The following is a 15,863-nucleotide window of genomic DNA, read 5'->3' as shown; positions in this document are numbered from 1 at the left end:
CAAATTGTTTAGACACAGTGTGTTGGAGCTTGTATCAAATTAGCATAAGCATGTGATTGGTGACGTCTGAAGCTTCAAACGTCACCGAAGGGTTTTGCTGGATTCGAAAGTTTGCTGCTGCCCTGATACAGGAGTAACACTGCTGTATTCTCTGTAGCCTACTGCTCTAATTTAACAAAACCTGTGTTACATCGCTACCTTAGAATAATAAGGTTCTATCTGCGTTTTGAGTAGTTCTGAGATATTGAGCTTCAAAGTTTTAGAATTCCATAGAGTTACATGGATAATGGAACAAGTTCTTTTTGATATAAAGTCCAAATATGTACACAACTTTAAGAAACACCTCATCTGAACTAGCGACTTGTCTTAGTTAGCCTACTCCGCAATCATTGTTGCTAAAGAACTTTTCAAAGTTTTGAAGTCAAATTTCAAATATTTGTTATTGCATAAGCCTAATAAAGATTCCTCGTCAAGTGACTCACGGAGATTGAACCCACGTCGCCAGATTTATCGTCCCCATCGTTACCTCTATTCTATCGTAGGCCTACGGCAAGAAACGATGTTCACAAACAATTTTTTTTTCTAACAATGGCCTGTGTAGTTCTTAAACACATTACCCAAATAATGCCTCTTGGTTATAAGTAGGGTATGGCAGTTTATTGCCACATAGCAGACAGCTGCATTTCTTGCTGCAGTTTGTTAAAACCAACTGAACACACCTAAATTCAAATGCTGAACACACTAGGCTATATTAAAACATTATACCCTAGTTCTAATTAATTAATTTACTTTTCAGTCATCTCATGCCATAGGCTATGCATGATGTGTGCATTCTGTCCCTCATGTTCATGTTGTAAGCTTCGTGCGCGGGTGTGTCGAATTCATAGCCGCTGTCATTTCTGCTGACCACCAGATGTCACTGTATTGTCTTCGATGCTTTGATGCTTCGGATCATTTTGCGATACAATCAGGAAGAAGCTTCAAAAGCTTCACAAGGCTTTATTCGCCCATCACTAGTGGTTAGTGGTGTTCGTTGATGTTCCAAAACAAGTAGCGTAGCGAAATACAGTTTCTGTCGTGTTTTATTTGGCATTTTGTCAAATCCCATTGATTTCTGGAAGACTCATTGCACGTTGATATTAGCCTACTGCGCCACCGTCTATGCTTCAGGTTTAAATATTGAGCGGCAGTTTATATGCGGTTGTGAGGTGTCTGAATAAATAGTTCCACAATAGGCCTATAAGACGGCTGGAAATATACATTGCGCCGATATATTTGCTTTTAATAATCAACGAACACCACTAACCACTCGGTGAGTTGCACAGTTTTGACAACGAACGTTTAGTGGTTGTTTTAGGACATGTTTGAGTAGCCTACAGTATGCCTGTTGGCAGCCACTCTGAGCAGTCAAAGGCGTCAGAAAACGAGTCAGAAAAGTCGAGACAGGACCAATCGTCAAAATGTCAGTGTTCACCACTCTAGTTCATCCAAAACAAACCAGAAAAGGGACTAAGTGCTAAAAACCAGAATTTTCCTTTAAGTTAATTAGAAAACGTTATGGCACATTCTTTGGCTAATGAACAGAAGTGACTAACTTGTGCCACCAAGTTTTTGTCTTGTGGTCTACTTATTAAAGTAGGCCTATGACTTATAAAAGTGTATTTTCCTATTTAGGGAAATGAATAGGCTAAATCATTTTGCATGTTACAGTGTGAACTGAAAAGAAGGCAGACTATTTCCAGCCTCATACTGTAGGAACTTCACAGATATCGGTATGAGTGAGCAAGAGGGGCCTCTGTGCATCTGTGTGGGTCAATTTCAGACAGTGAAAAGGAGATCCATAAAAAAACTAAAGCACCTAATCCCATACTACTTCAAATGGGAGTATAGCCCAATTAAACTGCTGCACTTCTGAAGTACCTTAGCCTACTGTATCCATTACATTACTAGACACATGTCATATTGTATTGGATTATATTCATAGGCTATAGGTTTTACATTGAATCAAATGATGTGCTTTATAAATTCTTAATAGAGGCCTGGTCTATATTTATAATGATGAAACATAAGATATACATTCATTAATTAGGTCTGAGAATATTGACAGCGCTGTTTGATGAGCAGTGGGGCACCGTTAATTTATCTGCATCAAATCAAGCAGCTTACCCACTGACGAGTTGGAAAAAACTCTCTCCACTTAAGGTCATTTCAGTGTAACAGTCTCTAACTCGATAAAACCCCTCTCCAAGTCTAGCACCACTAGATGGTGGTGTTGTTCAAACATTCTTGAAGTTAGTATTTATTTTTTGAACCGGAAGTTATTGAAAATGACCTTTTAATAATCAGGAAGTTAGTTTCAGACAGTTTAAAATACGAACATGGCGATGGACGTGAAATCAAGATCCAAGCGTTATGAAAAACTGGCATTTCTTGGAGAGGGACAGGTATTACACGACATTGTTGCACATATTCCCATAGCACTGGATACCTTGGCTCATTCTTCCCGAAGCTAGCGTTAGCCTTGTCCTAGAGACAACAGTCAAGTTTTCAATAAACCAGAGACAATACTGTTGCTATGTAAACTAGTCAACTTGGATGGCTAACATCAGATCATTAACGTACACTACAAGTTTATAGATTGTAGCTTGGGCTATCCTACAATAAGTACCCCCTTCACAGAACAGGATGTTTAAAGTTGTTTAGGGGTTAGCTGCTTTGTTAATGTAGAAAGGATGCTTCTCATTTGCTTGTTGAAGTTTAGTCTACACGAATTGGAGCTTGTTGATGTTGGAAGTTGATGGGTAATTGTGTCCAGTTTGGATATCGATATAACTTTATTCACACTATCTTTAAATGTTTTACAATCTTACTGAATTGTGCGGAAAATTGATGTGAGTGTTTCTGTTTGTTTGTTTTAGTTTGCCACGGTCTACAAAGCCAGAGATAAAACAACAAATGCCATAGTAGCAATCAAAAAAGTAAGGTTGTTTATAACTTGGAAGGGTTGATATGGGCAATCTATGCCAATGATGTTTTGACTTAATATCACTAAATAGTGAATTGTCAATACTCCAATATAACACAAACATCAATCATTAATTTCTGATTATTTTAGTCTTATGTTTATTTCCCTCCTAGATCAAAGTTGGCCATAGAACAGAAGCAAAAGATGGTATGTAAACCCAGGACTCAAAAGCATCACTGACCTAGTAGTGTATTAAGTGCAAGAATATTTGCAGTTGTAAGCAAACTGTTGTAAGTGATATTTTAAGACGCTTACATACATGCACATCCATACATATTTGCAGTATCACTAATTCTTACCACGCAAGTCGGATGTGTTGTATTCTCAACAACAAGTGTCAGTTCCTGTTAATGTGACTGCTTGGATGTACAGTAGACTATTATGAAGTCTGTGGGGATGTAAGAGCCTTGCCTTATTCTTGATTCATGTTTTCTTTCAGGCATTAACCGGACAGCCCTTCGAGAGATTAAGCTGTTGCAGGAATTGAGTCACCCAAACATTATAGGTGTATGTGAGAATTTATTCAGATATTTGCAGTCAGCCCAGTCTGAGATTTTAGAGAAGTCTGTGTAGAATGCAAATCTATAAATACTGCTGATGTGGCGTATTTTTGTTACATAGCATCCTGCTCTGTGGCATTTCACAAGATGTGAATTATTTTATCTATTTATTTGTTTGTTTGTTTGTTTGTTCTTGAATCCCACAGCTATTAGATGCTTTTGGACACAAGTCTAACATCAGTTTGGTGTTTGATTACATGGAAACAGATCTGGAGGTAAGAGATTGTAATTACTGTAAAATATGCATAATTGTAAGTGCTTATATGATGTCATATGAAGGGCACATATATGATATATCTGGTATACCAGATATATGTCTATTTTTCCGATGATTGGGGTTGTGTAATTGAATACTGTAAATGGTAGATTGTATGATGTGAAATGGATCTCTGATTAAGTTTATGACTGTGAGAGTAATTAGACTGCACATTAAAAAAGAATGTTTGCTTTTTCTTCTTCATCTTATTCTTAGTATCATATGAAGATCAAGCAGAAACCACAATATTGTAATGTGTTATGTGTGTAGATATTTGTGATATCTACATGAGTCTGTCATATGAGTACACATGTCTTGCTTCAGATCATAACCTGTTTAGAGAAGGCTCTGTAGCTGGATGTGTGTGTTATCACATAAACACAGTGCCAACAGGCTACACTCAGAGGATCTGGCAACAGAACAAAACCAGTTACGGTTGATTATAAGATCCCTTGGGAAGGAAAACATTAGAAGGCACTTAGGAAAATGATACCACTACCATAAAAGCCCCAATTATCAGTTATATATAACATTTGAATCGTATTTGATCCAATGTATTGCATTACTGACAATCTGCATTGTGGTATCTGAGAGCTGGAAACGCAGGACCACTTATCTCTCCTACAGCGTATTCTTGCATTATTACTAAGCGCTTGTGGTTATGCAGTCATAATGTGCGGTAATAAATAGAGGTGATAAAACTTTAATTTTAATCTTTTATAAGAACTGGGTGTTCTTTGCGTTACATCTTTCTGTCGACTTATTGGTGTTGCTGGTTAGGCAGGGAAAATGTGGCGATGTAAGATGAAATGTAGTTTTATGTCTCTTGTATTCTTTAATAGCATCTTATTAAATTACATCATCTAGCCTATTGAGGCATTTTGTCATGTTTGTTGTGTCTTAGCATTCTGTAATAGCATCTTAACAATGTCTTAAAGTCTGTTGGTTTTTACCGTTCCTCTTCTCAACAGGTGATTATAAAAGACACTAGCCTTGTATTAACCCCGGCCAACATTAAAGCCTACATACTGATGACACTTCAGGGATTGGAGTACATGCACCGGCACTGGATCTTACACAGGGTAAGGTGGTGTCATAGGCTAAGTATAATTATAAATACTGTAGGAACATAAATTTGTCTAGAGATTGTTTGAGAAATGAAGTCTCAGTCAGCCAGGAGTGGAGTCAGAAATCTCAGAGAGCTTTATTCACGAATCCGGAGACCTACGTTGTGTTGCTAACAGACGCAGTCTGATGTTACAAACAAGGATACACTTTTTATACCCCCCTGACAAGTCAGACAAGACATGACATCTCCATTAATGGTACGCAAACCTGTTTACGACATAGTTACCAAAGAGTCAACCATATCTATTGGGTTGTGTCCCATAATGACTGACATCTATAGAATCCAGTCAAGATTGACCCCAAGACAGTAAATAAGGTCTTAGGCGCCAGCCCCGCTGAAGCAAGGGCCACACAGACTCCTTTCAGTCACACACACACACACACAGCATGTCACACACACACACACTCAGCATGTCACACACACAGCATGTCACACACACACACACTCAGCATGGCACACACACACACACTCAGCATGGCACACACACACACACTCAGCATGGCAGCACAAACACCTTGAACATGGCATTCCACAGATGTTACCTCATAAATCTCTCCTTCACTTTCTGCTTACAGCAGAGTCTCTTTCTCCAACATGTGCACAGACCATACCAAAAGAGTAAATGGTTGAATATAGCACACATACATATATGGTGAACACCAAAATTCCAGGCCAAAATTTCTTACTACATTACTCCGTGAGGGAAATTTGGTCTGCATTTATCCAAATCTGTGAATTAGTGAAACACACTCAACACACAGTTAACACACAGTGAGGTGAAGCACACACTAATCCCGGCGCAGTGAGCTGCCTGCTACAGCGGCGCTCGGGGAGCAGTGAGGGGTTAGGTGCTTTGCTCAAGGGCACTTCCTACTGGTCGGGGTTTGAACCGGCAACCATCCGGTTACAAGTCCGAAGCGTTAACCCAGGGTTCTAAATTAACTTTTTTGATCACCAGCCAATGTGGCTGGTAACTTTCTAAAGTTACTAGCCAATCAGAATTTCTATTAGCCAATTTTTTTCCGGTGAAAATAAGACAATTATGAGTTTATGAGATGAGTGTCACTGAATGCATTTGGTCATATTATTAACATTGTTGGCATGAAGACATACCACAAAATATACACAGAAAGTGCAAACACTTTATTTTATGTTTGGGATCTCTATCTATCTATTTCTCTGTCAATATCCTCATCCCCTGCTTCATTCCTTTTCTCGCCCCCATAAGTCTGTCCCAATCACTGCCGCATTTAGTTTAATCTTAACTTAATAAAAAGGAGATATCAATTATCATCAACAATGACAAGCCAGCTAGAACCTGCCACTCGTTTTCTCTTCCTCCTGCGTTTTCAATTAAATGGAGTAGCATAGGGCCTATGTTCAACTTGGATCTTTATAGAGAGGACCCGAAAAGTATCATCTTTATGTAACATACTGTTGGTGCATGTTGACATTGTATACTTTCTCTAACAAGAGTGAAAAACAGTTTGCAGTACAGCTACTATTTATTGGCTAAATGTTGGTCCCTCCACTGTCTCTTGGTGCCCTACGCACAGTGCGTGACGCGTGTGGTGGTGGTGATAACTGATCAGGCTACATTTTTAAAACGGAAAATGTTCGCCTACAAGCTCCTCACGTTCCATCTTCAGCTAACTCCATAGACAATAAAATAAACGATCTTGCTGCTTCAGGTTTTGCGGCCTCCGTTACATGACATCAGCCGCCCACAAAGGAAATAGGTAAACACAATGCGTTAATTGTGTTAATATTTTATAATGCATTATGTATTTGTGTTATGTACATGTGTTCACTGTACATAACACAAATACATAACACTCCCTCCTCTTTCAGTCTATCCTCCCTGCTCTGGCTCCGTTCGTTCTTCTAATTCCTTGTGTTTTCTGGTAGACGCTCCGTTCGTTTCCATGGTCTCTCGCGCTGGTTTCACTGGAAACTGCGTGCAGCCGACGTAGCATTACGGCACAGTGGTCATGGGAAATGTACTGCCGGGGGATATATGACCGAAAACAGAGCCTTATGTATCATGCATGTAATGCCTCATGCATCACCGGCCAAACTGGCTAGTAAGTTTTTATTAACACCTGCCAAAATAAATTTTAACCCGCATTTGGCGGGGCGTCAGCAGGGTGAAGAGCAGCGGACTGAGCACGCAGCCTTGGGAGGCCCCTGTGCTCAGTGTGATGCTGCTTGAGATATTGTTGCCAACACGTACTACTTGAGGCCTCTTACAGAGGAAGTCCAGTAGCCAGTTGCAGTGGTAGGTACTGAGTCCCAGTTTGTCAAGTTTGCAGATGAGTTGTTGTGGTATTATGGTGTTGAATGCAGAACTGAAGTCTATAAACAGCAATCTCGCATATGAGTCTCTTTTTTCCAGGTGGGTGAGGGCTGGGTGGAGGGCAGAGCAGATTGCATCCTCTGTGGACCGTTTGGCTCGGTATGCAAACTGGAAGGGGTCCAGGGTGGGGGGGAGAATGGATTTGATGTGTGACATGACAAGCCGCTCAAAGCACTTCATGATGATGGGTGTCAGTGCCACGGGGCGGTAATCATTAAAGCAGGATGGAGCAGTTTTCTTCGGCACAGGTATAATGGTGGCAGCTTTGAAACATGATGGGACGATGGCTTGCTTCAGGGAAGTGTTAAAGATGTCTGTGAAGACATCCTTAAGCTCCTCAGCGCAGTCCTTCAGCGCACGACCCGGGATGTTGTCTGGGCCTGCTGCTTTACGGGTGTTGATGGCAGCAAGTGTCCTCTTCACGCTGTCGGCAGAGAGGCACAGGGGCTGCTCGTGTGGAGGGGGAGGGGTCTTCTGTGGGCAAGTGCTGTTTTGTGCTTCAAAGCGAGCAAAGAAGCACAAAAACAGGCTGCACTCTAGGGTACAGTGGATCTTACACAGGGTGGTGTCATAGGCTGCACTCTAGGGTACAGTGGATCTTACACAGGGTGGTGTCATAGGCTGCACTCTAGGGTACAGTGGATCTTACACAGGGTGGTGCCATAGGCTGCACTCTAGGGTACAGTGGATCTTACACAGGGTGGTGCCATAGGCTGCACTCTAGGGTACAGTGGATCTTACACAGGGTGGTGCCATAGGCTGCACTCTAGGGTACAGTGGATCTTACACAGGGTGGTGTCATAGGCTGCACTCTAGGGTACAGTGGATCTTACACAGGGTGGTGTCATAGGCTGCACTCTAGGGTACAGTGGATCTTACACAGGGTGGTGCCATAGGCTGCACTCTAGGGGTACAGTGGATCTTACACAGGGTGGTGCCATAGGCTGCACTCTAGGGTACAGTGGATCTTACACAGGGGTGGTGTCATAGGCTGCACTCTAGGGTACAGTGGATCTTACACAGGGTGGTGCCATAGGCTGCACTCTAGGGTACAGTGGATCTTACACAGGGTGGTGTCATAGGCTGCACTCTAGGGTACAGTGGATCTTACACAGGGTGGTGTCATAGGCTGCACTCTAGGGTACAGTGGATCTTACACAGGGTGGTGTCATAGGCTGCACTCTAGGGTACACTGGGGTAGTGTAATTTCCACATAGATGTGTGCTTGCATTCCGTGTGTCTTTAAAAAAAAAAAAAAAAAAAATTCAAGGGCAGCTGTGATGATTTATTGTCTTGGTGTGGTTATAAAGTCCGAGCATGAAAGACTCAAACTATACTGAGTTAACGGCATCCTCTCAGAGCCATAGTAGGTGGTCCATCAGTAATAATGTAATATGTAATAAATCATGTAATGAATAATAATGAATAATATTAATATAAATAATAGTGAAGCCTCTTTTCTATGTGCTTTTACCTCAGCCTGTCTTAGTCATTGCTTTTAGAAATCAACCATAATTGTCAGCAGAGAATGAGTTTTATGGTATTTATTTCTGTGAGAAATGGCCCATATTGCTATTCATGATCAAAAAGAGAACAAAGTGGCGTATGGAAAGTCAGTTCAAGTGCCTTTGACGCAGAGGAACAACACAGTGGTTATCTCCATGTGATGAGGGGTGGGGGTGGGGAGACTATATTGAAACAAACAGAGATGGTGCAACTTACAATCAAACTGTTATGACTGATAAAAGATACCAAGGTCTTTTTTGTTTTTTTCAAAGTGTTTGTAGAAGGAAATAGCCTATCATTGTTATTGTCAAACGTTGCAGGTAGCTAGCTATTGGCTACCGATAATATTTAATGGTTAATACAACATGTGTATCCCAGATAAAGTGAAGGGAAAAGGAATGTCCATCTAATTGACCATAGATATAAGAATCCCATGAAAGACACCATATAATTAACATATAATGCTGGTGTTAGATTCATGATACGTCTAAAATGACATTTAGGAATCCAATCTGTTTTTCTTGTTTGGTTTCAAATAGGATTTAAAGCCAAATAACTTGTTGCTAGATGAAAATGGGATCCTGAAACTGGCTGACTTTGGATTGGCAAAAGCTTTTGGAAGTCCAAACAGGGTCTACACACATCAAGTTGTTACACGGTACTGTGTCTTTTTAGTTTATTCTTCCATATACTGCTGTCCAGCCTTTTCTCATGTACAGTGATTATGTATTTCCCTTGATTTACAGTTGTAATAGAGTTGTATAATACATCTCTAATACGTAAGTGGTAATGTGACTTAGGGGTGAGTGGGATGGGATGCTGATTAAAATTGTTTGATTTATTTTAAAATATTTTTGATGCTGCTTTATTTAAGAACATACTGATGGCAGAAGTTTTGTATGATCTTTTCGTTTTAGGTGGTACCGTGCTCCTGAGCTTCTCTTTGGCGCCAGGATGTATGGAGTTGGCGTGGATATGTGGGCAGTGGGCTGTATACTTGCTGAGTTGCTTCTCAGGGTAAGATCATTATATGGGCCAGGGACGGACTGGGACAAAAAGACAGCCCTGGCATATTTGGCCCAAGCGGCCCTCAAATCGGTCGGGCTCACCTAATTACTGTAAATGCAGAATCCTTGCATTATCCTTAAATATGCATATATTTTCAACTAAGTGCCGTGGACCACTGAAAATTGACAAATATAGGCCTCACTGGCTATTGTGGTGGAAAAAGCACACCTACCCGTTCAATTCAAGACCAAATTAGCACTCTGGTAAACCTCGATCCAAGGAAACACGCTGAGATGAAAGTAGCCATTGAACTGTCAATATTTTCATCAAAATGCTACAAAGTGACACAGCCTGCCTAAGTCTAAGCCAATGTAAGGCCATCCTTAAAAATATTTTTGTTTGCAGTAACAGCCAAAAACAATTAAAAATGGGTCGGTAGGTAGGTCAATATTTTTTTTTTCAAGATTCAAAGTAAAAAAAAAAGTTCAATTTTGGTCATGGTGATTACGTAGGAATGAATTTACACAAATGTGCATATTGTGACGTAACTGACTGGGTCTTCAACCCGTGCCTTCAGGCGCACCACTGCACTCATTCTGATGCAGGTTATATAGACCAGCCTTTCTCAAACTTCTTTGACCTGAGGCCCAGTCATGGCAGACTTTTGGGTCATAGGGCTCATCTACATGTACGCAGAAAGAAGGCTACAATAGCTCTTGGCCACGTTATATTGAAATTTGACTATACAATACTCAATGCTATACAGTGTATTTTACAGTCTCTGCTCTGTTTCTAAGGAAGTTCCAAAAAACAACGTCGTTCTATTAAGTTTCGTTAAATAAATAAATAGCCTTCCAACAGGTTGAAGCGGAGCTTTGATACCAACGTTATCGATTAGTTTCAGTTTCTCTCGGCGCAGGCGCACATTGAATGAATGCTCATACCATCACTTAATTGTAGGGCTCCATGTTTAATGACATCGATAGCAGAAACGTTTGTTTTCTTTTTTCGTCGATCCGCGGTTTCTTAATCAACTGCGCAGCAAATTATCAGATGAAGCACCGGGCCTAATTTCACTCCACGACTCCAGCGGACCAGCAGTCTCCATGTTGCGGACCCATATTTTGAGAAATGCTGAATAGACCACAACCAATTTCAATACTCCGACCACGGTCACCGCTAGACTAGGGGAGAAGGGATGAGAAAAGATCTGGCCACAGTTCTTCCAGAACCGTAACAAGCGTTATCAGTTTGTGTGAATGAAAGCGAAGCCTAGGCCATAGTGTGACATCGTAAAACCAATGGTGTAGAGATGGCGCCACAGGTGTTTTTTTTAAGTGAGCCACGCGTTTGCATGTAGGCAATTTATATTCACAATACTTGGGCCTACTAAAATAAATATTATTTTATTGCATTTGTATTGGTTGTTTAGAGTAAAAAAAAACAATCGGTCGGTATTAGCGCAAGTTTACAAGCGGAAAGTCGGTCGGACTAAAAGGGAAAAAAAATAAATATTTGGGTCGGTTCTAAATTGACAGGGTCGGTCGGGTTACGGCAAACGAAAATATTTTTAAGGATGGCCCAACACTGAGCAGTAGAGGGACTGTATGTTCTGCAGAATATTTAACCCAATTTAAGATCTGCACAAAATCTGAGGCTGGAGTACGTGTGCTCCATCCTTTATCCTCACAAAGGGTCAAAGGTCCTCCTATTTCCTATATGTAACAGTTCAATCAGAATTTGGGGTTCATCTTCTCAGTAGATGACTGACGTCTTGTCATATCCCTTATTGGTTTGTCATCAATCCACTTTACAAAGTGTTTTTGTGTGTTGTCATGGAAACTTTTCTATCCTCAGATAACCTTTTGCCCTCTTACTTTGCTTAATTTTCTTGTTAACCAAATATACATGTGAAGCTATGGTCCCCGCCCAGTAACTGTCCGCAACTGCAATATTCTTCAGACTGCAATCAGCTAAATAAAGTGCTGATGGACAGGCTAATGTTTCACTTGCTGTGTTCAGATGGCCCTTCTCTACAGAGAGTACAATCTTGACAATCTACACAGAGTGCAACATTTTGTCCTCTGTCTAGCCTATATTAATTTTAAGCTATAATACTACGTTAATTAAGACAAATGTCCATGACCGGTTAGAATTAAACTCATTCAAGTGTTTTTGGAACATACATGTACCAACCTTAACACACTACATGCTCTGTGTCTATTTCACAATGTTTTTTTTTTTTGCCCAGTAGTACAGGACTTTTTGAATATTTACTACACTATCACTCTGACTGATCAGTAGTAGCCATGAAGCACATGATTTCCATATTCAAGTAGGCTATACAAGCAATTATGAAAGAAGAGTTTCTGCTTGAATTCAAAGTATTATTTCAAATTATTCAGATTTAAACTATAAAATGCTCTATCAATACCATTACTGAAGCCTATGTATAAAGAACTAAATTACCTATGTTTGTGGTAGACCTTATTGTAAATTATACCAGTTATCACTATAGGACATAGGTTCTCAAAGTGCGGCCCGGGGGCCAATGGTGGCCCGCGGAAACATTTCTGGCGGCCCGCGATAACATCTGACAACATCTGTGAAACTGTTAAAACTGTACAACTGTACTGTGTGATTTGAAAAGAATGAATCTCCGTTTAGTGGTTTTTCGTGGCCGTCAGGTTTTCCTGTGGTGCTTTGGTAGCTGGAATTGGCCCTGAATAAGGCCTATGCTGATAAGAAGCAAGGCACACTGAGAGTTTGTACTTGAAATGGACTGCAACCAGAACTGTTATATCCCAAATTTGTCTGTTGAGGGTAGAGAACCGCAGGGATTGTGTGTGCATTTTAGCCAGGATTAGCCTCAGTTATGAATTAAAATCTGTTTAATGCAATAAATATAAACTGAAGAGATGCAACCTGGTCATTAAAATGATTACAAATGGGATTTTTTTTTTCCAGGTTTTCTTTTCTTTTTCTCCCCCCACCCCTTTGGCGGCCCTCAGTTCAATGTTGGGTTCCTGAATTGGCCCTCACCAATCAAAACTTTGAGAACCCCTGCTATAGGATAACTGAAACAACACAAAATAAACAGGGCAACTTTGTTACCTGTTAATGGAAATATTTTATTATTGTAGGCTATACTACCTACCTACATTGCTGGTACATTTTAGAACAGTACACCTACAACAACTAATTCCCTTTAATGTCTCTCGGTAGCCTATCGTATACAGCTTAGTTAGCTTGTGCATGAATATGGCTTAATGTTTTGTAGCCTACATTTCCATCAGTCTACAGTCTTTTAGTCCATCTTTACCAAGAGAACTCTTCCGAGAACCCTTTCGACACCCTACTTTCGAGACCAACCATCACTCATGCCATCGATGTTGAATTTTGGTCTGACGCACACTGATCAATCTGACCAACAATTAAAGTCGTTTTGACACTTTTTTTTGCTGTCCAGGTTTGCAAATCATTCATTTAGAAAACTTTAAGTTGCGCTATTTGTTATTATGATCACAGCATGGTCATTACCATGTCATTACATTATTGCAATTAATAAGTCATCATAATCATCATCGTCAGCATGTCATGTCACACATACCTGCTCCATCACCACTGAGTTATTGTTATCATGTACAGTAGGCCTACCCTCAACTAGGCTACACTCTCCACCAGCTGCTGCTGCTCACTGTCCCTCTGCTCTGTATGCTTGCTTACATCTCCTCGCTCAAATTCAACAAACTTCTACATGTTGCTGACATAGGCTAGCCTACTTGCAATATTGTATATTTCTGAAACTTCTACATTGGTGTTATTTTAGCACAATTGGCACTACTGGCACCCGCGGTAATTTCAACGTGTAACTTCAAGTAACTATTTTGATGCGCTCACAGAATCCTGGCTCTGAGCCAAAATGGAAGGGGTGGGGCCTGACGAGCTGTCCAGTGTCAGTATTGAAAATGAACCAATGGGCCGCTGACTGTCCTTTCTTTGGGCTATTCGTTGGCCAAACTAATTAAATTATATATAGCCTATTTTATTGTTCCAAAAGGTGCGTCGGTCCACCGGGAAAATTCCCGGTATGCCAGATGGCCAGTCCGTCCCTGATATGGGTTTATACATGAGGTTTCTAGAGTGGCATGCTAAGCTTTTCTCAACACTAGGTGAGCCATGTGAATGGAAGCCATGTCCTGTGTGTTGCCCATAGCAACCCTTATCTATTATAATTTTTATGACCATTCTCTCCATTTTTGCTTTCAGTTGCCATTCTTAGCAGGAGACTCAGACCTAGATCAGCTGACAAAAATATTTGAAGCTTTGGGAACACCAACAGAAGAAACATGGCCGGTAAGTTTTATCTATAGCAGTTTGCTAGCTAAACATGAACACTGATGAATTCCAAATTCTAAACGAAAAGAAACTGGCTGTTAGACTCAAAATACCAAAGATATCAGATTTGTTTATTTATTATTATTTTATTTTTACAACACCAAGGAATATACAAGGGTAATTTTATAATCTTTACGAAAGTGGACTATGTCACGTAATTTGTTATTTCAGTTGGTCTTTCAGTGGAAAAGAATGCAGCAAGACTCTAGTGTGGTCATTTTGCAGGGTGATGATTATGAACGCCTATTTCAAAGCATGTGGTTACAATTTTCAGTTAAGTTTGCTCTTGTGGTAACTAATCGTTATGCCTTTGTATTTGTATGCTTGTAAAGGGGATGACCAACCTCCCTGACTATGTGTCATTTAAGTTATTCCCTGGAACTCCCCTTGAGCATATATTCAGCGCAGCTGGGGATGACCTTCTGGAGCTACTGCAGGGATTATTCACCTTTAACCCCTCTACCCGGCTCACAGCGACACAGGTCAGATATCCTGAGACATCCAGCTTTCCTGGCTTGACACTATGATTCTAAACATTCCTTGCTAATGCCACAAAGTGGTAAGAAACCAGCTCATAAGCTCCTTAATCCACCTTGTAAAATTCTGGGGGATAATGTATAAAGCATCCTGGGCTGTTAAACAGGTGTTTATCAGTGGTGGTGAATTGCCTCCTATATTTTTTCTGCTTTGCCCAATCCAGCTGAAATGTAACTAATCCAATGCCTAGAGAAAGACCTGAAAACTCACTCCAATCCCTCTCCTTTGTCCATGCAGGCCCTTAAGATGAGGTATTTCAGCAACAGGCCGGGACCAACCCCGGGACCTCAGCTTCCACGGCCAAATTGCTCAACAGAAGTTTTAAAAGAAAAGGAGAACCTCGTTTTAGGGACCAAACGAAAGCGTGATGCCATATCTGAGGGTTAGTCTACAATTTGTATCACTGCTATTCTGCGCAACCTTGACTGAGGCTGTAACATTTGTTGAGATCTATCTAACAGAGACCTATGTTGCCATTTTGTATTGTACTAATGTTGTCCAGCTACCTTTTTGCATTTTGTGGAGAAGACGGCAAGTGAACTGCAAATTCTTCATGAAAATCTGTCAGACAAGGCAATTGGGTCATACATGGATGTGTGTTTTGAACCATATATAATTATTCTGACTTCACTGTTTTATTTCAGGGACTGTGTCCAAGAAATTGGTTTTTTGAGTGAGACAGTGGAACAGATAGCCCAGTGTCTGTGGCAGAGGCTCAAGACACATTTCCACGATTATTTTCCTTGGTTTGGGGAATTCAGGAGCCTCTACACAAAAGTTTAATGACTGAGCCTGTAAAATGGAATGTGAAGCGTGTTGGTCTGCTGGAACGAGTGGTGATGTGTATTTTTGTTTATTATTTTATTTTTGTAGATGTTTTGTATATGCTTTGCATAATTAAATTATGACTAATTTGTCTTGTTTTGTTGTTGAGTATTCATTTTGTCTGTTAAATCTCAAATGTGCTGAATGAGGGACTGTTTTGAAAATATAGGTTACAAAGGGAAAAAAAAGCTCAAATCACTGCTCTGCCAGTTGAACGTAAACACACTAATGTGTAGCTTATATAGTCTACTAAGTTACATGGT

General features: G+C 40.4%; 1 protein-coding gene across 1 annotated transcript; it reads left to right on the top strand.

The window, feature by feature from the left end:
- The first annotated feature begins 2,355 nt into the window (after nucleotides 1-2,355).
- cdk7 (cyclin-dependent kinase 7) lies at nucleotides 2,356-15,692 on the top strand. The gene is made up of 12 exons (XM_048243072.1): nucleotides 2,356-2,444; nucleotides 2,919-2,978; nucleotides 3,139-3,172; nucleotides 3,465-3,532; nucleotides 3,732-3,800; nucleotides 4,813-4,923; nucleotides 9,372-9,490; nucleotides 9,750-9,849; nucleotides 14,110-14,196; nucleotides 14,571-14,720; nucleotides 15,013-15,157; nucleotides 15,420-15,692. The coding sequence occupies exons 1-12, from the start codon at nucleotides 2,379-2,381 to the stop codon at nucleotides 15,446-15,448; spliced, it is 1,038 nt and encodes a 345-aa protein (XP_048099029.1). The 5' UTR covers nucleotides 2,356-2,378; the 3' UTR covers nucleotides 15,449-15,692.
- The last annotated feature ends 171 nt before the right edge of the window (nucleotides 15,693-15,863 follow it).

The sequence above is a fragment of the Alosa alosa genome, chromosome 5 (assembly GCF_017589495.1).
Source record: "Alosa alosa isolate M-15738 ecotype Scorff River chromosome 5, AALO_Geno_1.1, whole genome shotgun sequence".
Lineage (NCBI taxonomy): Eukaryota > Metazoa > Chordata > Actinopteri > Clupeiformes > Clupeidae > Alosa > Alosa alosa.
The sequence above is the reverse complement of the archived record's forward strand: the minus strand, read 5'-3'. Positions and strand labels throughout refer to the sequence as shown.